The sequence below is a fragment of the Eretmochelys imbricata genome, chromosome 22 (assembly GCF_965152235.1).
Source record: "Eretmochelys imbricata isolate rEreImb1 chromosome 22, rEreImb1.hap1, whole genome shotgun sequence".
Taxonomy (NCBI): domain Eukaryota; kingdom Metazoa; phylum Chordata; order Testudines; family Cheloniidae; genus Eretmochelys; species Eretmochelys imbricata.
The window spans coordinates 7,316,512-7,338,707 of NC_135593.1; the positions used below are offsets into that span (position 1 = coordinate 7,316,512).

At 41.5% G+C, this 22,196-nt stretch overlaps 1 protein-coding gene across 1 annotated transcript in view; it reads right to left on the minus strand.

The window, feature by feature from the left end:
* Nucleotides 1–22,196, minus strand: part of ARHGAP32 (Rho GTPase activating protein 32) — a 215,968-nt gene that overhangs the window by 98,915 nt on the left and 94,857 nt on the right. The window contains exons 6-9 of the mRNA XM_077839787.1: nt 10,242–10,379; nt 7,386–7,478; nt 5,509–5,631; nt 3,440–3,517 (exon numbers count right to left, since the gene is read on the minus strand). Coding sequence (XP_077695913.1) covers nt 3,440–3,517; nt 5,509–5,631; nt 7,386–7,478; nt 10,242–10,379 — 432 coding nt within the window. The remainder of the gene's footprint in view (nt 1–3,439; nt 3,518–5,508; nt 5,632–7,385; nt 7,479–10,241; nt 10,380–22,196) is intronic.

Sequence of the window (22,196 nt, forward strand, 5' to 3'; positions counted from 1 at the left end):
CAATATCTCAGAAAAGAGACAACTAAACAAGAGTGCAACCTTAGATACAGCCACGCACAATAAAGAAAACCCCAGAAAGGGATCAGAACTTGATCGGCCAGGGGCTAAACAACAGGGCCTGATCCAATAAAGCATTTAAGCACATGCTTAACTTAAAGTACATGAGTAGTCTCACTGGGCTGGACTAGGTTCTTATTATTTAATACTCTATAGAAACAAGCCCAATATTTAGTCCCTATCCAGTGTGCGTTCACTGCAGTAGAATCACTCTCTGTAGAGTCAGCATAAAGACTCCTTCAAAAAACAAGCCCGTCTCTGGAACATGTAATGAGCTTAGCTATTTTAAAAATCAAAGCCACTGAGTCTATCACAGGAGAAGACTGAAGGTGGCTGGCCCCTTAGTTTAGTCACCATCCTTTTGACACTGGGATCAAAGACAGCTACCACCAGTGCTAATGGCAATTTGTTTAAAAATATTTCTGAGAAAACAAATGAGAAGAGATTTAAAGTGAAACCCAGTTTGCAAATCTTAGTCTGAAATAAACAATCAATCATTATGTATTTCACACAGTTCGTAAGATTAGAGAGACGTCTCTGAAAAAGTGCGAATGCCCCACAGGGAACAGAATCATAATCAACTGGCAAGAGCCAACGGATCTCTGCTGATTTATTTTAATAATTAAAGTGACTTGAACACAGATTAGCATTATTTTCACCACCGTTTTTAATTTGAAACGGGAAACTGAAAGTGTTTGCTTATCCATAAATACTGGAAAGGTTACATGGTTTAAACATAGCTTCTACAAGTGCCAGTTTTGCTTCGCTACACTCTTTTGTAGCATGTTACAACAATACTCTTCACCGATCGTAATACACCTCTAGGCCTACTATATCAACAGCAGGATAAGATTTTTTCCCCCCTCTCTTTTTCCTGTAGTGGGCAACAGTGTCAAAAAGCTGTGCTAAGTCAATAAACTGTTTTTTTTCCTACACTCATACCAATATGTCTTACACTTAAAAAGAAATATCCTTTTCTTTGTACAGCTATGGGATTTGTGACCATTTATTTCAGATGGATGTTTGATGGAAATGAAAGATCTCTATCAGCACATTGCAAAGAGATTAGACTAAACCCTGCTTGGTCCTACAGAAAACTGCATCCCTCAGTAAACCGCTTTCACGGCTGCGAGCAAGCTACTGAGCATGTGGAACAGCTGCTGCACGCGCCTGCATAATAATTCTACTGCTAGTGTCTAATTCACTGCTTCATGAAGAGCTCTGGGGTATGCTGAGGACAGAAGGTGCAATTAAAAATCCTAATTCTATCAACCTTAACTATAATGCCATATTTCTGCAGCTGTTGGGATCCGCTATATGGGTCTGTGAACTGATTGCATGTGCACACAGATGAAGCCATTCTCATGGGTTTACTCAGCAATGTATCTTTTTACTTGTGTGCTACATAAGAATCCATATGATTTATTCTGATTTTGGCAAGGGTGGGGGTAGAGAGAGGCGTGCAAGGGAGCCCTGAGCTGTAAACATATGTACCTGACGCCTTTCATAACCAATACTCTTTGTATATAGTCAGAGAGAGAGAGAGAGAGAGAGAGAGTGTGTGTGTGGTGTGTGTGTGTAAAAAGGTGGTAGATTCCGGACCTTTCATGGGGATGCAGTGCTTATCTGCTGAGTCAGCTTGATGTCAGATGTTTGAACTCTGTGTACAGCTAATGGGAACTTTTGCTGATTCTCTCTGAGATTAGTTGAGGTATGTCCTGTTCATTCCTCTGAGAGGGTTTAGACTAGTCTCTCTCTCAGGGCCAGTGTGAATTAGAAAGGCCTTGCAGGGAAAACCCAATGAACTGCCCAGCTTGGAAAGAAATCTTAGGCTGGTGTTTATGGTTTTGTTGTTATTTAAATTAACAATAAAGGCAAACCTCAGGAAGCGGGTAAGTTTTGACCCTATTCAGTGTGTGTGCCTTCTGTTCAGAGCAAAGGGGGAACTGCACCAGTTTACAATGTGAAACAACTGCAGGATGGAGGACTCACCTGTTTAAAATGAAGCTTTCAGGATGAAACTCAAAGGAAGGCAGCACAAAGAGATGGAAAGTAAGTTCTCTTCCCCTTCGAAGCCTCTATACACTATAGTCTTAATTTCATACACTATAGTCTTAATTTCATATTCTGCAAGTCCACACTGGAGTGTTGTGCCAGCATTTGGAAAGCAAGGGCTGGAGTTCTGCTGTAAGATTGGAATTTTCAAGGGAGTCTAAGGCCTGTTTTACACCAAAATGGTAGATCAACCTAGCGATGTCACTCAGGAGCATGAAAAACTCACAGCCCTGAGAGCTGTGGTTAAGCCAACCTAAGCCCCGGTATAGACAGTGCTAGGTCAGTGGAAGTATTATTCTATTGATCTAGCTACTGCCTCTCGGAGAGGTGGATGTATGATAGCGATGGAAGAACTTCTTCCATCTCAGTAGTGAGCATCTACACAACAGCACTGCAGCTGTAGTGTTTCTCACGTAGACATACCCTGAGAGTGTCAGTCACCCAACTCCCATTCAGTTTCAATAGGGTCTGGATGCCTAACTCCCGGCGAGTTTGAAAATTCAGCCTAAATCTCTCCTACAAACTGAGAGGCTCTACCGTCAACAAAGAGAGAGTAACTATGCACACAATTCTCAAAGCCACATAGACCAGAAAATTCAGCCATCAGGCCCCATCCACTTGCCTGGAAACAACTGATCCTCAAAGTAACAAAACAATAAGCACCACTTCTGTAGCATGTTTCATCAACTTTATAAAGGCAGACAAGCCTAAATCATTACCTCCGTTACAGACACAGAAACCTGGGCACAGACTGGTTGAGTGACTTGCCCACGGTCACACAGAGTTGGGGCTAGGACCCACGTCTCCTGACTCCCAGTCCCATGCTTTATCCACTGGAACACTCTGAATCCTGTAGGACACCCTGCATTGCTTTGCCGAGTCTAGATTTAATTGGTCCAAATGATAGGAAAATACAAGACAACATGTGAGGACTCAATCAGGATTCTTTCTGGTGCTGGCGGTGTATTTCCAGTTGTCTTTGAAAGGGTGCAATGTAGGTTCCTCACCAATGACAGACCCGCTCTGCCAGACAGCGTGGAGAGACTATGGAGTCATGGTTCCATCCTTATCTTGGACCCTTTCGAGAAGGTGGCACCACTACTCCTATGCAACAATACCTCTGTTCCCAGCCCCTGCTCACTTTGGGGAAGTCACATTACACACCTTACTTTCCCCACTCAGGGATTCTGTGTAGCCCTATCAAAAGTCATGGGCATTAGCAATACCAGCAGCATTGGCAGTTCTGTGTAAATCCTACAGGCACCAAAGACTAGATTCTCAAACCTCCATTCATGTCACTCTCTCTGAGCGAATTCCTGGTGCATACCTGAAATCCATGTTTGCCCCTCCACCATGTGGTCAGCTCCTTTGGTGGCATGTCAATAACGGACACAATATCTCCCACCTGGAAAAGAATTGCAACATAAATACCACCCCCAATGTAGCTGGAGACGGAGACAGGGTACTGTTAGAGTGAATGCACATTCTTCTCCACTGCATCAAATCCTAAAGCCATCCTCTGCTTTGAGGTATCTGCCCTTGTATAAGCTACCGCTGAAGTATGAGACTTAATGCATTATAAATCCTACAAGATGCACCTTTTTAATGTACTCATAAGGAGTTGTTTAAGAGTAGCCAATGGATGCAGGCATGTTCTGATTAAGCGGTGCAGTGTGCACTGAGGTAAATAAGCCCCGAAGCATGAAACCCCTTGGGAAATGTTCTCACACAGCTGAACTCGTTTTTCCCTTTGTACAATATGTGTTTGCATCTCTGACTGCTGCCATCCCCTCACCCTCACAAAGTTAAGAACTGCACTCAGTTCTCCTGACCTGACAAAGACGCTCGCCTCTGAATCCGGAAGCTAACAAAGCAGTAAGGCAGCGTGATGTTACTGCAGCAGGATGGGAAGAGACCAAAGGGGACAGGGTGGCCAAGGAGGCTTTCTGAAGCTTCCCTCATTCCTTTGGGACCCATTCCCGAAAAGAACACACACAAAACCAGATAAATGGTTTGCACTGTTGCTTCAATGGCTGAAAATGACATAGGCAGAATTCATTCTAGATGCTTATACTAGTTTGGTGGGAGGGCGATTTGTGTACTGCAGCATGCAATACTTTTTTCTGAAATTGAGTAAATTCTTCACCGGATACTATAATAAATGATAACGTAGCTCCCATATAGTGTTTTTCATCACTAGATCTCAAAATGCTTCACAAAGAGATAAGCATCATTACTCCTATTTTTCAGGTGGGGAAACTGAGGCACAGAGCAGTGACGTGACTTGCCCAAGGTCACCCAGTAGCTTAATGGCAGAGCTGGGAACAGAATTTGGGTCTCCTGAGTCCCTACCCAGTGCTCTATCCACTAGGCAACACTACCTCCCCAGAATCTACAGAAGCCAGAAATTAGCCAGATTTCTTTACTATTCAGAATCAAACAAAGGACTGGCTCGGGAATCAGCTTCTTTAAAACGTTTATTGGACAATAAAAATCTTTTTAATATCACAAGAGAGCATGGTCTCCTGGTTTAGGGGTCAGAACACAACGCTGGGAGACTGGAGATCTGTAGTCTAATCCCAGCTCTACCCTGCTCACTATATGAATTTGGTCAAGCTGCAAGTGTGCTGTGCCTCAGCTTCCCATCTGCAAAATTAGACTAGTAACAAAAACTTACCTACCTCGATAGTTATTGCCAAACTAAATTATCGGCTTGTACAGGGCTTTGACACTGATAAACAGAACGTGCCATACTAGTGCAAACCATTTTACTATTATTATTAATATTGAAACACTGTCAAATAGTCTATGCCCTAAATTACATATACTGTAACTTAAGAGGGATATAGTCTATTTAACTTTTATCTTTCTGTTTCACTCTGTGTGTTTGTTTATAGTAGTGAGTGCTGAGCAGTGAATCTGAATAAAACCCTCAACACTCCTTAAATATCTGTATTATCTGCAAGGTGGCACAACTAAAGCTGTCATCAGAGAAACACCTTTGGGGCAGGGTCTGCGTTGCCCTTTATATTTGTGTGCAATGTTCTCAAAGCTCCAAACAAAATAACAGTGCATACAAGTGAACTGTCACAGCATATTTGCACAGTACAATGGGCAGCAGAGAAAATGGAGAGAGAGATTTTCCAGCGATCAACACCTACAATCAGGGCCCAATTTTCAGAAGGGCTCAACACCCAGCAGCCCCATGGTGACACGTCTGGCTGGATTTTCAAAAGAGTGCAGAGCCCAACACACCAAGCTCTTTTGAAGCCCTGTCCCCTTATTTTGCGCTCACGCCCTCCCTCTCTCTCTCACATGCATACACACACAGTATACCAGATGCATTTCCTCTTCTACATTTGACAATGAGGAATGTATGTTCCTCTAGTTATTTACCTCAAAGGACAGTTCATCAGCTGCCTGAGCAATGTATCTCTTAATAACATGGGCAGCCGCAATGGCAGGCACGTTAATGGATGATTCTTCATGGACTAGCAGGTGATTCCCCTTGTTATCGATCTGCAACAAAGAGCACGGTAGGTTGTGAGGCAGCTGAGAACATGTGGCTCTGCGAATACATTTCACTGGTGCTCATGCATGACAGGAATTTCAAGCTGATTCACAAAGACAGCACAGCTTAGGGGCCCCCTGAAGAGAACAGCGTGGAGGGACAATGTAGGGCACAGAATACATAGAAATGAAGAGGAAGGACAGTTTATAAATTAAGTTTCAGAAGGTCACATCACCCCTTCCCATCCATTCATTGTTGAGGATGCAGTCTTTGTGTATTTTTGTATCGAACTCTAACATGACAGTGAATGTGTATGCCTCCCCAGGATCTGTCATGGCATCATATTTGTTTTCTTCAAGTACTTAGAAAAATAACAGAATGACGACAAAAATGCTTTACAAGCAGGGAATTTAATGACAGGAGGGACAATGAGGATGACAAAGCTACAGAAAAAATATAAAATCTAGTCTACTCTCCTGCCAGTTTCTATAATGTCTGAATTTCCAGTAAGAAATTATGGTTCCGCTGGCTTTTTTACCCCCTGCTACACTTCCCAGTCAGTTTTTAAAACTCAGATTATTGTCCCCATCTGAAAAGCAATTTTGTAAGAGTCTCAATTAATTTGGGAAGGTCAGTCAGGCGAACTTAAGTTTTATTAGAGCACTTTCACTAGTGCACGTAATAGCTGAGTTGTAACCTTAATTTCCAGTAAATTCTCCAGTTTCATTCACCTCTAAAAGTCCCTGATCATTTCTCCTTTTGGGCTGAAAATCTGCCACACCTCATCTTAACCTAAAGGTTTTTGTTTGTTTGTTTTTTTGACAAATTTGAGGAGAATCACACATCCAAATTACAAACATTTAAAATTTAGCTACATGAACATGCTAGCTAGTACATTTCTCAAGATTTGTGAAGTCGAACAACAGTTCTTCCTGTGTCCTGTGTGATACAGTAATGTCAGCAGGCAATGGGAAGATCTACATACACCACTACTCAGACTGACTAGGGTCAGCATTGTTGTTGACCAAAGGGAGCAGGTGGTCTTGATCACTTACTCCCATTCTTTCCTCCTCCTTCTACCCACTAAGGCTGGCGGTTTAAGTACTAGTGCTTGAGGTGGCTCAAAACAATAAACAGAGAAATCAGTGCTACAGCTGTACATAAACAGGACCGCTGAGAGCACACAACACAAGCTCTGTTGAGCCATTTAACAGAAGAGATGGCAAAGCGGAGTAGATAATATTGGTGGTTTCGATGCAGCTGTCTTTAAAAAATAGAGAGCCAAAAATAGCAGAGAAGATCTCAACATCCGCAGCTTTCAAAGAGCAATACATACCCATTGAAATGAGTGCCGGAAGAGGTGAGTGCATCTAGTGCAGCCTATTACCTGGAGTGTCAGTCCATTGCTGAACTTGGCTTATCTAGGCAGCACATTGACCCTACCGCTGTATCACCTGAGTAGCTACCTTCTATTACTTTGTAATTAAACAGTGAAAGACTGTCATGTCTTTCAGATGAAAAAATCCAAATAGGAGGAAAAAATCCCTGACCCTTAACATGGAGTCTGATTCTCCCCTGCCTTGTGTAGTCATTGCCACTTGTGAGAAGTAGGTGTGAAATGTTACAAGGGGTGTGACTCCAGAAAGTTGGACTACACAACTCCTCTCCACTCACTTTGCACAGGTGTAAGGACTACGCAAGAGGCAGGCTGCTAAGAACAGGGCAGTTGACATGAAAAGCAGTGTTGGGCACTGCACCCTACCTCCATCCATGTGAGGGCAGGCCCACAGTTGATCTTGTTGCCTGCGATGGCTGAGAGCCGTGACAGATAAGCCATCAGCATCTGGGTGACAAGCTGCAGAGGGAAAGAAAGAACAAGTATAATTATTCTGCTGATTTACAAAAGCAGAGCCCCTTTCTCCAGGCTGGCATAGTTGTTGTCAAATTAACTGGTGAGGGAGGTATGGCAGTTTGCACTGACACTGATCTAGTTCCTAATACAATGGGGTTCTAAGGTTTGGAGAAGGAGAGAAATCAGTGCAAATACTGTTCCAGGAATTACACATTTCTATATATGTAAGATGAGAAAGGTTTCTCAGTGAAGGCTAACTGCCAGTGCCAAAATATTTTAAGCCCTGAAGTCGTCTGTTTGCTATGCATTTCACATCCAAACAGATTATTTCAATTATGACAATCCAGCACATCTGAGAACCACTGAGTAAAACAAAACACAGGCTGCCATTTCCCCACAAATGTAAAGTGCTTTGGAACGCAGCAGGCCGGAGTGGTGAAACATTCATTTTTCAAACCATAAATGAGGGCTTTAAAAACATCCTTAGTACTGTCCCTTACGCCGATGGAAAATGACTTTTACCAAGTCACTTTGATCTGAGCTATGGAGATAGCATTAAGAAGTTCCAGGACAGTCTGGAGTCTCCAAGACCAAATAAAACACCGTTGACCCAAAACATCTGTTTTAGCTGTTTAATTTGAAGAAAAAAAAAAAAAAAAAACACCAGAAAGAATGAGACACATCACACAGCTGCAAAACCGCATTCCAAGGTGTGGCAGTATGTTAGATGTCACAGCATCTCCTGTGCACATAGTTACTTTGTATCCAACCTCATGCTATACAACCTACAACAGGTGCGTTGGAAAAACAATGGTTCAAACACAAATCTCAAAACCCTGATCCCACTGAAGCTAAGGTCAAAACTCCATCAGTGTCAATGGGACTACAATTTGGCTCCATATCGCCATGCTGTCAGATAATAGTCCTGGATCCTGCTGGCTGCACCCTATGGACCTTTCTAAACCTGCATGGAGCCGCAACAAAGTCAAAAGGGCTCTATGTGGGAGCAGGGGTCTAACCCATGTGGAGCATTTTGCAGGACTATTAATCACAAATAGTAGATCTTCAAATCCTTCCTCAGGCCAGGCTCTTAGTGACTCCAAATTGCTGCCAAGAGTATTTTTATAGACTGGTCTTTAAATATGTAGTTTCTGTGCCCTTTTTAAAGTAATTTCCACAATATTTTACATGAGGCAAGCTTGCAACAGGCAGAGTGTAATTCCCAGCTCCTCTCCCCAATGCCCACATTAACCTCTCAGTGCTGGGAATAACTTAAAAAAATGTACAAATTCCACTGCCAGCAACTGATACAGAAAATAATGAGTCTTGAAAGGCCAGCAGAGCCAGTGCCTACAGGATGAAAATGCCACAGAATTAATCTTGGAGCATGTTATTCTACTTATTTATTGTTTAACTACTCCATTCCCCTGTCACATTCAGGAGATTATTATTTTTACACTGTCTTCAGCAATATCTTGCATCCAATACAAAACCAACCAACCGGTGTAGGTTCCCTGATGAGATATTGGGTGAAATCCTAGACTCGCTGAACACAGTGTCAAAAACTCACCACTGACTCCAATGGAGCAATGATTTCACCCATTGTCCCCTTTCTCCACCCTCTTCCCATTTGGTTTGAAAGGAGTATAGATCCAGATTTACAGATAGAATAGACTTTGCTTTGTATGCCTGAAATGGCTTTGAGTTTTCTTATTTTCCCCTTTTTCAGTCACAGGGCTTATGGGCAGGCAACATTGGCCTCTTGATGCTGAGAGTCAGGATTTTTCTGCACTCATGCCTTTGCAATGGGACATGTGCTTGCAGCCATCAGGCCTAAGGGAGAAGTGACCTGTGAAATGAAGCAATAGGCATTGTCCATCACTGTAATGCATGCTCTTCACACAGACACTGAGGTTTAACAGAGGATGTTTGGTTATGCTTGTTTGATTCAAATAACCTCCTGCAAACTACACATATTTTTTTTCCCTCCCAGTCTTCCAAAGTGATGCACTTGCTTCCTCCAAGCAGATGATTTTGGACACAAATAAACACTTGAAATGATAAACAAAGACTGAGTATGAAGCTGGAAATCTGAAGGGGAATACTATCTGCTTTCACAAAAGGCCAGGGTACAAGTATTCTCACCAACCAGATTTCAGTTCCAAGGAGTTTTTACAGGTATTGAGAATGAAAAACACCTTTCTACACTGAGAAAAAGAACTTTTCTTTTTAAATAAGCTTTTTGAAGATCCTCCTAAGATCGCTCTAACACACACATATATTTTATTTTTATGAAACCCAAAGCAATTTTTGGTTTATAGATATAAATTTACTATCTCAAATACTGTTTTCTCCTTTAAAACATTACAGACCTTTAACCACTTAATATTCCTAGCAAATAATCACTGTTGAAGTCAGCAAATATCCATGTCATTAAAAATGTTTCCAAAGATACAGTAAAATTCTGATCTAAGTAACTGACAGTACAGCATGGATTAAAAGTCTGATTTTCCTTTCTTTGCATTCTGATTCTGCATTTAGCAGTGCAGTAATTTATACTAATTGGCAAAGCACTTTCCTTTGCTAAGGTGAGGACAATTGTGCTGTTCCGATTCCTTTTCTAATCAACTCCCAAAATCTAATTCAGAATCCACAAAACTTCTGCTTTTTAAAAGCTGTGAAGAAAACCCAAACCATCCTCTGTTCATTTGTAGTAGTTCTGAGTCTGATCAGAAGCTTTATCTGCTAACAGGGTTCACATTTTACCTCTGGACTGTCCTTCAGGGCATCGGAGCGGGGTAGCTCTGAGAGCTGAGAGAAACGCCGATCATAGATACATAGGTGGAGATGTTTATCGAGTACTCTGAAATCTTCATAACTCCGTTTCACAATCCAGCTCTTGCCCTGCATAGAGAGAGAAAAGCATCACATCAGACCACTTTGATCAGAAGCATAAAATGACAATCCTAGCAGAAGCAAAGGGAGGCACTGCTTTCTTTGCTGCCAGTCTTCCCTTATGCAATACATGGATGTAAATAAAAGATGTCCAGTTATTTTTATTTTAAGCTTTAGTATGGAACAGTTTAAAAACACAGTGAAACAAGTTCACCCCTGGTATTATTCCTCCAACTCCAGTGTACACAAATCTACGCCAATGGAAGGGGTTCTCCCATTGGTGTAGATAATCCACGTCCCTGACAGGCGGTAGCTAGGTTGATGGAAGGATTCTTATGTCGACCTAGCACTGTCTACATGGGGTCTTTGGGTCAGTTTAATTATGCCGCTCAACGGTGTGAATTTTTCACTCCCCTGACTGACGTAGTTAAACCAACCTAATTTTGTAGTGTAGATCAGGCCAGTAATGTTATATCAGGGCTAAATTTGCCTTACTAACTCTAAAAGACCTACATAAAACCCATTTGTTCCCTCTGCTTACCTAACAAGGTTTTCATGCTGTGCCCACCCCACAGGGGATCTGACTGTGTGCCAGTGAAAATGTAAACTACAAGAAGCTGTCAAAAATGTCAGAGCTTAGTGGCTGCAGTTGGGCTCTGCAGAGACTCAAGAGTCCACCAACACAGATCTGATGGCAGGATTGGGGCCTGTACTATTTGTGGCAGAGTTTACAGGGCAGAGCCTCAGCTGAAATCAGTGCAGCTAAGATAATTTATGTCGGCTGCACATCTGCCCCTAAGTATATCATTTTCCCAGTTTAAAATATTGACAAAATACATTTCATAACCATGCAGTAAATTGGATAACTACAGTTCCCATGGTTAGGTTTTCATTCTGCTGCATCCAGAGACAAGGAAGCAAAATGCTACCATAGCAACAAGGTGTAATTTACTTTTGTGAAACCTTTAATACACAAGTCCCATATTCCAAGTGCTTCATGGCCTATTACAATCAATAACAAGTGCTGTACTAATACAGAAGTTTACAGCTTCAAAGCACTTTATGAACCATTATTAATCCTCTGAACACCCTTCTGAGGGAGGTACGGTTATGTTACCTCCAGTTTACAGACAGGAAAACTGAAGCAGGAACGAAGGACCAACCCAAACCTCACCATGTCCCGTTCCATGTGCAAGGCACACTTCTTTGACCTGCCTTTTCCAATACAAACAAAAAGCAGCATGGACGTGTTTTTTTTTTTTTTTTTTAATCCCTACAAAACAAAACTACACTGAGCATGTAATTCTCCCTCTGGGGTGATGAGGATAAAAAACAATGAACATATGGCAGATGTTATTCCTGTCGCTTAATGCATGACTGGAAAGTGTTCACATATTACAGTGATGAAGGCAGTATAAGAATTTCAGTAGAATAGAATCACAGAGAGGAGAAGTGAATTACTCAAGGTCACCACCAGGCTCTTAAGTAGTGCTTTTCAGCAGCAGATCTAAAAGTGTTTTATTTCACATAATGAGATAGTGCAGTGCTATTATCCCCATTGCACAGAGTGGGGATGGAGGCACAGAGAGGCTAAGTAACTTAGCCAAGGTCACACAGGAAGCTTGTGACAGAGCAAGGAATTGAAACCAAGTCTCCCAAGACCTAGACTAGTATCCTAGCCACTGAACCAGCAAACCCATGGGAAAGAGCCCGGGATTAAAACTGGAGAGGGATGCATAAGAACAGTCAATACACACAATGGCAAGATATATGATACAGTGGGTGAAGTGGGATTCGAGAATCGACCACCACCACCCAAAAAAAAAAAAAAATCGAAAAAATCAGAACTTGCCACCTTATTTATTTATGTTTTTAAATCAAAGAGGTACATTTGTAGATCTGCTGAAATTAAGTGTCCAAAATATGGCCAGTGGGCCAAAGACAGCCCATGGAGATCTAGATTCTAGACTGTGGCTTCCTTCCCCTGTAGCTCAAAAGGGGCAGCCAACGCAGAATACGGACAACTTCATACAAAGCAGCCTTTTGCTCAGACCAAGACAGAGGACTGCCTGCAAGGATCTGCAGTCTCCACAGGTCCAGCAGCTCTCTATTAAAGATTAAGCTGGGTAAAACAAAATGAAAAAATCAATAAAAGATACTGAATACTTAACTAGTATCATGTCTCAAATAAGACAGAGATTTTTACATTTACGGCTGTGTTTTATCTCAGCCAAAGTAAGTGACCTAAGCAGATCTTATTGCCACAAAACAGCCCATGCTATCCTGACGATTATTAAGATGGTCTCACACGCTATTGAGCCAGCTGAGGATAAATGTCCACTCTGCAACCTGGGATTTGCCTCATTCTTTTCAGAATCATAATTTGCTATTTTTAGCAGTTAAATCCAAATTTATTTGCCAAGGAAGTGCAGGTATCACTTTTATGGCAGTTAATACAGAGAGGTTCTACACAAGCCATAAATCCAGCCCCATAATCTCATCCATAGCACTAGCTATTTTCTGTCTAAATCAATTATGACGGTTAAAGCTCCAGACAACCAATATTGTACTTAAAACTCCACTTTCATACCACAAGCATCAGTCAGTATTTCAGATGCCTGAAGAGGTGGCCCTTTATCTCTCAGCAAATTAACAACATGACCCTCAGCTGAGCCACGTCTGGTCACCCCATACCAAAAAAAAAAAAAAAAAAAAAGAAAGAAAGAAAAGAAAAGAAAAAGATCAAGAAATTTTTGCAATGCTTGTAGTTTGTTTTTGCCAGCTGCATTTTAACAGGACATTCCCATGAAGTCCTGAAGGCTACTTTTTCAAAGGACAAGAAGCCATCACAACATGCCTCAGCTCTTGATTATTACTGTGTCATTAATGACAAATGCCTCCCCGATATTTTATCCTTAAATACTGGCCTGCTGCAGGGATGCAGCATCTCTCAGTCATAATTAAGATAAAAAGACCTGAATTTACAAGACAGGAATTGCTGGGGTCAGCAAACACTACTGTACTGACCAGCAGTGTGTGCTGAAATGGAAGAGAACAAATGAATAGAACAAATTTTTTTTTTTTTTTAAATGGAACAGATTCTTCATCCTGAGAGCAACTAGGCTACTGGTAGTTACTAAATTTAACAGATTAATGTATGGATGGATTCTATACTCACTGGACTCTCTGTAACCTCAACATCGGTCAGAACAATGGGCACCCCCCTTTGACAGAACAAGAGTGACTCTGATATGTAAATACAGAAAAGTTTGTCAGGGTAGTGCTTCACAGACCGTTGCCTTGGAGACACCTGTTCCAATGTAGGAAGAGCAAATATTTCCTTAAACTATACAGCTTTGAGCTTGCAAAAACTTACACATGTTCATTTTACACATGCGAGTAGCTCCAATGAGTAATTCTTTGCAGGTTTGGGGCCTAAATAGTTAATGTTTAAGAAAAAAAGTACAGAGGCATGTTTCTTCAGGATGCAGTTTAATTTCACAGGCAGGAAATCTTTGCAGCTGGCTAGCAAGGAACTGGACACCATTTAGGGAGGCTGTGTGCCATTACCACATCTGATCACATCTCCAGTGGGTGGTCAATACAAATTAAATCAGCTTCCTGGACCGTTTTCCCAGGATAAAACAAGTAGTAAGGTATTTGACTTAAGCTCCCAGCCAGACTTCTAGAGTTACAGGACAATAGTGAACCAGTGATACATTAATTACATCAAAAATAGCATCACACTCTTTGATACTGACAACAACAACAAAAAAAGTTGCATGTTTTATTCCACTTTGCCAGAAGGGTTTGCAGAAGTAAATTGTTTTATTCAGCAATTTATTGAAACCACAGAAACAAGAAACAGAAAATAACTATTAACGCAGCCTCACGGTGCCGACCTCATGTTTGCCAGTGTAGGTTTTATCACAAAGCTAAGCATTAAGGGTGTTGATAAAACACACTGAAAAGTAGGAGTGACGTCTTTTCATTGTAGCTGGATCTCCCTAAATTGCTCCTCAATGTCAATTCCAACTCAGCTGCTAGTTTCCCCATCGCCAGCTTTTGTTTGTTTCTCACTTTTGACTTTGATTTCGGGCTGACCCTGATTCAGAAAAGCTTCTTTGCTCAGAACATTTAAGCATATGGTTCACTTTAAACACATGCTTGAGTCCTACTGAAGTTAAGGGGACATACGCATGTGCTTAAGTATTTTCCTGGATCAGGGCCTGTGTCTGCAAATCCAGGGACTGTTCACTTCCAAGGAGTCATGCCTGTTCAGAAATCACAACCTCGCCCTTTCCCACTCACTGCTGTGTGGGATTTATAATACTCTCTGCTCCAAGGGCAGGGTAAAATTTCAGGGCATTGCATGAAGTGTATTTCTCACACTTTAGCTCAGTGAGAAGAAATGTCACGCTAAACATGATTACAGATTACTGAACTGACTCTTTAATATCCACTGTGCCAGAGACTTGAACTTTCCGTGAGTGAGACCCTTATGCTGTATGAGTTCATAAGGTGCTATTCATGCTGTACATTTAGAGGGACAAAGATTCACAGCCACCACCCCTCAAACCAATATTTTTAGCTCCTCGGCTCAATGGTATAAGAGGGATGACAGGTGGCCATAGTTCATTCGGTGATATTTCCTCAAAGATGTCAACGCACAGTAGCAACTTTCTTTTTTATTTTCAAGTTCAGAGCACACACTGCTTGAGGGGGCCTTACAGCTGGCGTCATTAGTGACGGAATTACACTGCTGTGCCTCCCTGTTATTGTTTGGCTGGGGCGAAAAAGCAAATGATATTTTTCTCTCTCATATTTGTACGCCCATTTCACTCCCACCCCACACTAAAGCAGCACTTCAAACCATATGGCTGGTCTCCTCCCCACAGAGGGTCTGATCACTTTCGAGAGCAGCTCCCACAAGCCTGAGAAGAGTTAAATTCAGGAATAGTTTTAGTGCTGGCTTAGCTGCCTTCACTTAGAATCTGGCAAGCTGCAGCACTCCCCCATTTGCATTCTGAATGAACTATAATCAGCTCTGCTTTTGCTGAATGCTAAGGTGAAGTGAGCCGCCAAGAAAGAAAACAACAGGTTGCCCCATTCTCCAGATATGTGAAATGTACTGCCAAAAATAAAAGCAGTGCCTTTCCACCAGGATTGTTATTTGGGGAGAGGTCCTGTTCACAACCAACAACAGTAATTACACTTGGAACTTTTATAATTTCTTCAAAAATATCAACACAAAACACAGAGATGCCCAAGCACTAAAACAGAGACTGGGACCCACCTCCCCCCTATTTATGACCATATGTCAAATCATGTGCTTCCAGGTGGGACAGTCGGGATAGGACTCCTTTTATTCCCATCAATAAAACTCCAAACCAACCAGACAAGTTGCTACTGAGCCCCAGGATATGTTGTCCCAGGGATTGCACATGTGCTCTCCGTAGTGTCGCCATGAATTTTTGTTTTGTTTTGTTTTTATAGATGGGGAGATTGTTCTTTTCAGGTTCAGATTCTCAGGCATCCTGAATTCCTGACAGAAATCATGAAATTACATGGGTACCCCTTGTACAATGTCAGTCAGCATGGAGAGAGAGACAGGAAAACGAGAAAAAAGTAACTGCTAAAAGATATTTGGCTCTGACCCTAGAGTAAGAAAACTGGAAAGATGCCAGAATTCAACTGGAGGGTTTTACTCTGCCAAGGGGGTGACTGACAGCTCTCTGGGTTTGAGGGTCTGGATGTTAATCCCCTACAACCCTTCCTTCCTTTATTGTAAATCACAGTGGAAAATGGCTTAGAAAATTAGTCAAAACACAGAACAAACCCGATAAAATCTACTACTTATAGTTTATTCAGAAAGTGTTTCCATCTGGTACCATAGGTGGCTTTATCAAGGTTTAAGTCTTTGTACTGAAATCCTTCAGACGATTTCACACCTTCTAGTGTATTACTATAACTTTCTGGAAATTAAACATATCTGTAAAACTAACACAAAGTGAGTGGAGTTTGACTGAGGCGGATGAAGAAGCTTGTCAGTAAAGTCTATCCTCTGCTCAGAATGGAATACGAAGAAGAGCTTGCTCTCAATTTTGTGTGTGTTAAATTATGTTGCAAGCCATCCCATGAATTCAGAAAACAGGTAGAAAATTGCTTAATCTAGCAGGACTGGCTGGGCATGTTTCCACTGTGCTGCAAAGATGGAGGAGTAAAGTTCCACTATCAATCTCTGCTTCTCGCTTCGGACTTGCCTACACAGGAATTCCAAAGTGAGTTACACTAATGCGAACTAAGGCCATTTTACTTCTGAATGAGACCATCCACACAGGGGTTGGTTTGATGTGAGGGCCGGTCTATTCTACAAAGTTAGGTCGGCTTAACTACATTGCATAGAACTATGAAAAATGTCATGCATTGGGTGATGTCATTAAGCTGGCCTAAGCCCCAGTGTACACAGCGCTAGGTCAATGGAAGAATTCTTCTGTCAACCTAGCTATCGCCTCTCAGAGAGGTGGACTTAGTAAGGTGACAGAAGAACCCTTCCCAGCTCTGTGGTAAATGTCTACACTACAGCAACAGCTGTGTTTCCAATCTAGACATACCCTCAGTGTGCCCATGTAGATACTCTCTTAGTGTCTGCAGCAGCCCCTGAAGGAGAGTTTAGAAATAGCATGAACAGCCTCTAGAGATTTCCATGCTGATACGGAGAGGCTGTGGATGAATGATGTTGAGAAAAACCCATAAGCTTTAAAAAGGATTGAATGATGACAAACCTCAAGACTCCATTTGGAGTAGTGCAGGATGGACCTGGGAAGGAAGCTACGGCAAGGAGAAGAAGGGGAATGCTCACATTACCCAGGCTGTCAGACATGGAAGCAATATAAGAAAGACCAACGTATTTGTTTGGGGCATCCTGACTGGCCTTATTACATTATTAAATCTTTAACATATGAACAACACAGCAAAGTTAATTAATTATAAACAGGCAAATGTGAAGATTTTCATATGAACCACTAAACACCTCCTCCTAAACACCCAAAACACCTCCTCTGTTTCTCCTCTGGCCCCCCACAAACCCACTTTCATGACCTCTTTATTCCAAATGGGACCAGAAGCAGATACATTGAGAAGATACTTGGGATGACTAGGTTACCACTATTTCTGGCCCAAATGAAAGCAACAGAAATCTACTGAGGACTGTTCTCTTCTGAGTTCCAACCCATTCTGGAGAAAAACAGGGTCAGATAAGCTGATAGGATGAGTATGCAGAGTTGTGTATGCTAATCTGAAATGAGCAACTGAATCTTTTGAATATCCCCTCATCACGCAAAGGAATAAGCTTTGCAGGAAATATCCAGTCACCAGGCAAATGTTCTGTCCAGTATTTTCTGGGGGCAATTATTTTGCGGAGCCGCAAAGGAACAGGAGCATATAAACAGTGGAACATACAAACAATGCATTGCATCTGAAGCTGTGATGCTCAGATGTTGTCTTCTGAATAAGTCTGTTTTGGAAAGGCAGAGACCTAAAGCTCTTGCAATTTGAAATGAGATTTACATCTCTCAACGCCTTAATAAAACTCCCTTCCCTCCTTCTGACTTGTAATTTAAACAATCCAATACCAATCATCTCCTTAGTGAAATTATATGGTAAGAGCAATGGGTCAGAGAGACTTGGGGCAGGGGGAGAAAGGGAAGAGAGAAAGCTGTGGCAGGAGACTGCATTTCTACACATCAGAAAATTAACTCAGAACCCAATGTGAACTTGCACCGCAGAGGAAATGCTTCAAAGCCACCAACAAGACTGACTGGTAAGCAATGGGAATGAAAACCCTATCCATCTAAAGGTATCAAGGCAGTGAATGAATGGGTATCTATTTATAGATCACTACACACACATTTTTATTACATATATGTAAACAGAATAATGCACTGACCCTGTCTCTTCTCCTGGACAGGTCAAAAACTGCAACAGTAATTACTTGGCACTTTTCATAATGTGCTTTACAAAGGTGAAGTAAGCATCATTACCAGCTATTTGACCAATGGGTAACTTTGAAAGTGACTTGCTCGAGGTGATCCACAGAGACAGTGGCAGAGCTGGAAATGGTACTCAGGTTTCTTGATTCTCACTTCCATGTCTCATCCACTAAACTAAGTTGTCTCTCTTTTTTTTTTTTTTTTAAACGGAAGAATGAAGCACATTATTTACTAAAACTAATTTCCACGGAGAAAAATCTACTAAAAATAGTTTAGCATTCAAAAAACTTTTGTTTCAAAAATCAGTGATGGTTGCTAGGTTTATGCGCTGCTGTCACTTATCACATCGTTTACAAAAACCAGGCACTTAAATGCATGGAAAGGATTAGACATGATATATCTGACACTGCTCACACCACAAACACACAACTTATTCCTGTCAAATACAAATAAATGCACATTTCATTATAAGAGAAGGGGAAACAAGGATTTTCAAAATCTTTGCAGGACATTACCACCATTATCCCTCTCGCTTGATTTGCCAAAGACATTTCACAAGCTAAGGGTATAGATAAAAACTAAATTAGGCTGAAATAAACATGATGTGCTGTCATCACAGCCTGATGTCAGTGAGCCCCTGCCTCTGTCTGCATTTAGGAAGCAAGAGCAAGCAGTAACCATTTGTGCAACTACTGTCCTCCCTTCCTGAAAATCCACTCCTTTTCCTTGTTGTTGTCTTTCGGTTTTGGCCTCTCACAGACCCCCTAATCCTGCATGTTCTGCAAGGATGAACTCTAAATGGGTCATTGGGGTACGAGGCAGGCTCAGGGGTTCACCTGTGCAGCACACCTTGCAGAAACAGAGCTCTAGGACCAGATGGTAAACTCATCACAGCAGTGTGCATGTCCTGAGAAGAAGGGCCCTGTGTAGCTTGAAAGCTGTCTCTCTCACCAGCAAACACTGGTCCAATAAAATATACTTCTCCCATCTTGTCCCTGTCATTTTTTGATCACTTACAAATAAATAAATCTGTTGAAGCACCCCTATTAATTTATGAGAGATGCTGTAGAGGATGGACACTTTCTAGGACATTTTAAAAGACAGAAAGCATCACCAACTAACAGCTCTTTCAAAGCTGTATGTGACAAGAAGTCAAGAAAAGAGGCAGTGGGGTAGAATATTAAATACAGCGCACACATCAGAAGAAATCCAGGAAGGCTTGCAGAAGTTTTGTAACCAGGGCAGTAGCCAACTTGGAAAAATAGCTGCTTTTTTGGCAACCGCACACATTGGTTTTTAAGAAGAAACAGATTGAATAGTGGCACCAAAACCTAAAAGATGGAACATTTAAGGTATGTAATTTTTAACGACTAGCACCACAAATGGGGACTTTTTAAAGGTGAGCCACAAAGCTTAAATAAAATAAATAAATAAAAATAAAATGTCTTAAGACCACAAATCATGGAGATCAACAAATCGTGGAGACCAACACTGTTCTTGAAGCTCTTTCAGAACAGGGCATCAGCGGGAAATATATCACATTACTAAAGGAAGCGAACTCTGGCTGCAGCACGGATATATCACTGTTCTTCAATACTAATCGCACCACAATAGTGGCCACCTGTTATAACAAGCAAAAAAAAATATTCAGCTCCATTTATTGCAAATCTCGGGCTATCTGGAGTTTTTCTTAAAACCCCAGCTCCTGGAATCAGGCGGTTACATGAAAATCTCAGCTTTCATTACAAAAAAGAAATTTAAGGTCTTAGCCCTCATGGTTATGGATAGAAAGCTTAAAAACATGACCCCTAACAGCTCAAAGAACAGAAGACATATAAAAAGAATGAATTTTTAATTATATACATATTTTTACCTGCAATCTCATACACATCAACACACTTTACATACCTTAAGGACCATTATAGCTTTGTCTACATGGGAGAAATTGATCTGTATCAGCTGTTCCACTATATTTTAGCTATTCTGGAATAACTATCCTGTGCGGACACTTCATTCCAGAATAAAAGTGATTTTATTCCAGATTAAATACTCAGCTACATAAATGCAGTAAATATTCTTGAATAAAGTCACTTCCTTCAGAATAGAATGTCCACATGGAAAGCTAGTCATTCTGGACTAGCCACTGCAGAACAGGTATTCTAGAACAGCTATGCGGGTCAATTTCCTCATGTAGACATGCCCTATCTTGTGAAAACTATCCACAGATGATAAACAGCAAGATAGCTAAGAAAAGCAGGAACACCCACCAGAAACCTCTTCTCATTTTGGATTTCCACCAAGACCAGGTCTTGGAACAGCTGTACTACGAGAAAAATTGTAGAGAAAATGTTGGGCTGTGATGCATTCACACTTGTTTAATTATGGGGCAGAAATCAATGTCTCTTTAGAGCACTTAAAGCCAACTGTTCTTTTCAATTTGTGGTTGAGCCCAGCCTTGCCCTACAAGTACCACATTACAATCAGAAGCCCTGCCAAAAGGCATCGCTCACAGAAAGAAATCATAATCACTAGCCAGTCCGTTCACTTTTGCTCCAGATCTAAATGGAATACATTTGGATACAAGAAAATTGATCTCTCTAATTCAAAGTTTTCTCTGCGGGCACAATGCACAAGGAACATGACATGGACTATCTACCATATAATTGTCAAAGCCTTTATTGCTTCAAAAAAAGACTTTCAAGATTTTGCATTTTATTCTGAGAAATTTATTCTTTATTTATTCTTGCTCATCCTCCCTTCTTGACCAGCACTGTGTCTGGGTATTCCTTCAGCCCTTCTGGCAGGTTTCCATCCACAGAACGATGCACACACTGCACATTAATCAGAAGGGGTCGTGTGTCCCTCATTGATCTCCATCCTTGGACACTTGGACAGCAGCGAAGACCAATGCAAATCTTATGAACTGGTCAGCTGCTATCCTGGGTGTCACCCCTTCTGAGACACAAATGCCACCATCCTGTTAGTCTCTAAGGTGCCACAAGTACTCCTTTTCTTTTTGCGAATACAGACGAACACGGCTGCTACTCTGAAACCAACCTCAAACTAATTCATTGGATAATTTCTGCACTAGGATTGGAAGCGAAAACCGTATGAGCTCACAGCATTGCTGGCCTGTGCCTTTGTTTGGTAAGCCAAAATGACAGCTTTAAAAGTGTACCTAATTTTGCATCTACTGAAAATATTTGCTGTAGTACAGACAGTTCCATGAAACTGTATTTATCACAGCAGTTTGAATCAATAAATACTCAACCACTCATTTATACGCCACTCAAACCAAAACCAAGTGCAACTACGATCCTGTAATTATAGCTGAGCTGTGCAAAAGCCAAGAATAGCAGGAGGCAACATTGTCCCCTTTGCTTCACCAACGTATATTTAAATGAGAAATGATCAAAGGAAGCCATGAATGGAAAAGTTAACCGTAAGAGATTGGGAACCAAAAAAATGAAAGGGGAAAGTTCTGCAAGCGGACAAGTTTACACACAGGAGGGCAACGGTTGCTCAGTGGCTGGGATGGAAGCAGGGGACAAATGACACTAGCGATTGGGCAGTGAACCCTAAGAAGCCCAGATAACACACACATACCAGTATAAGACAACAGTATATTGTTCTAATAATTGATGTGGAGGACAGTGGGTACAGGAAACCATCAGTACATCTTCAGTAACACAGGTCAGTAAAACATTGCCAGTGGATTCAATGCATCCTATCATAGGAGATATGAGAGGAGCAATAACTTCAGGACTCCTGCTCCATAGGGTGTCAGTTTCTAAAAACGTATTTGCAGTGTAACTGGTGAAAGAGGGTCATCCGT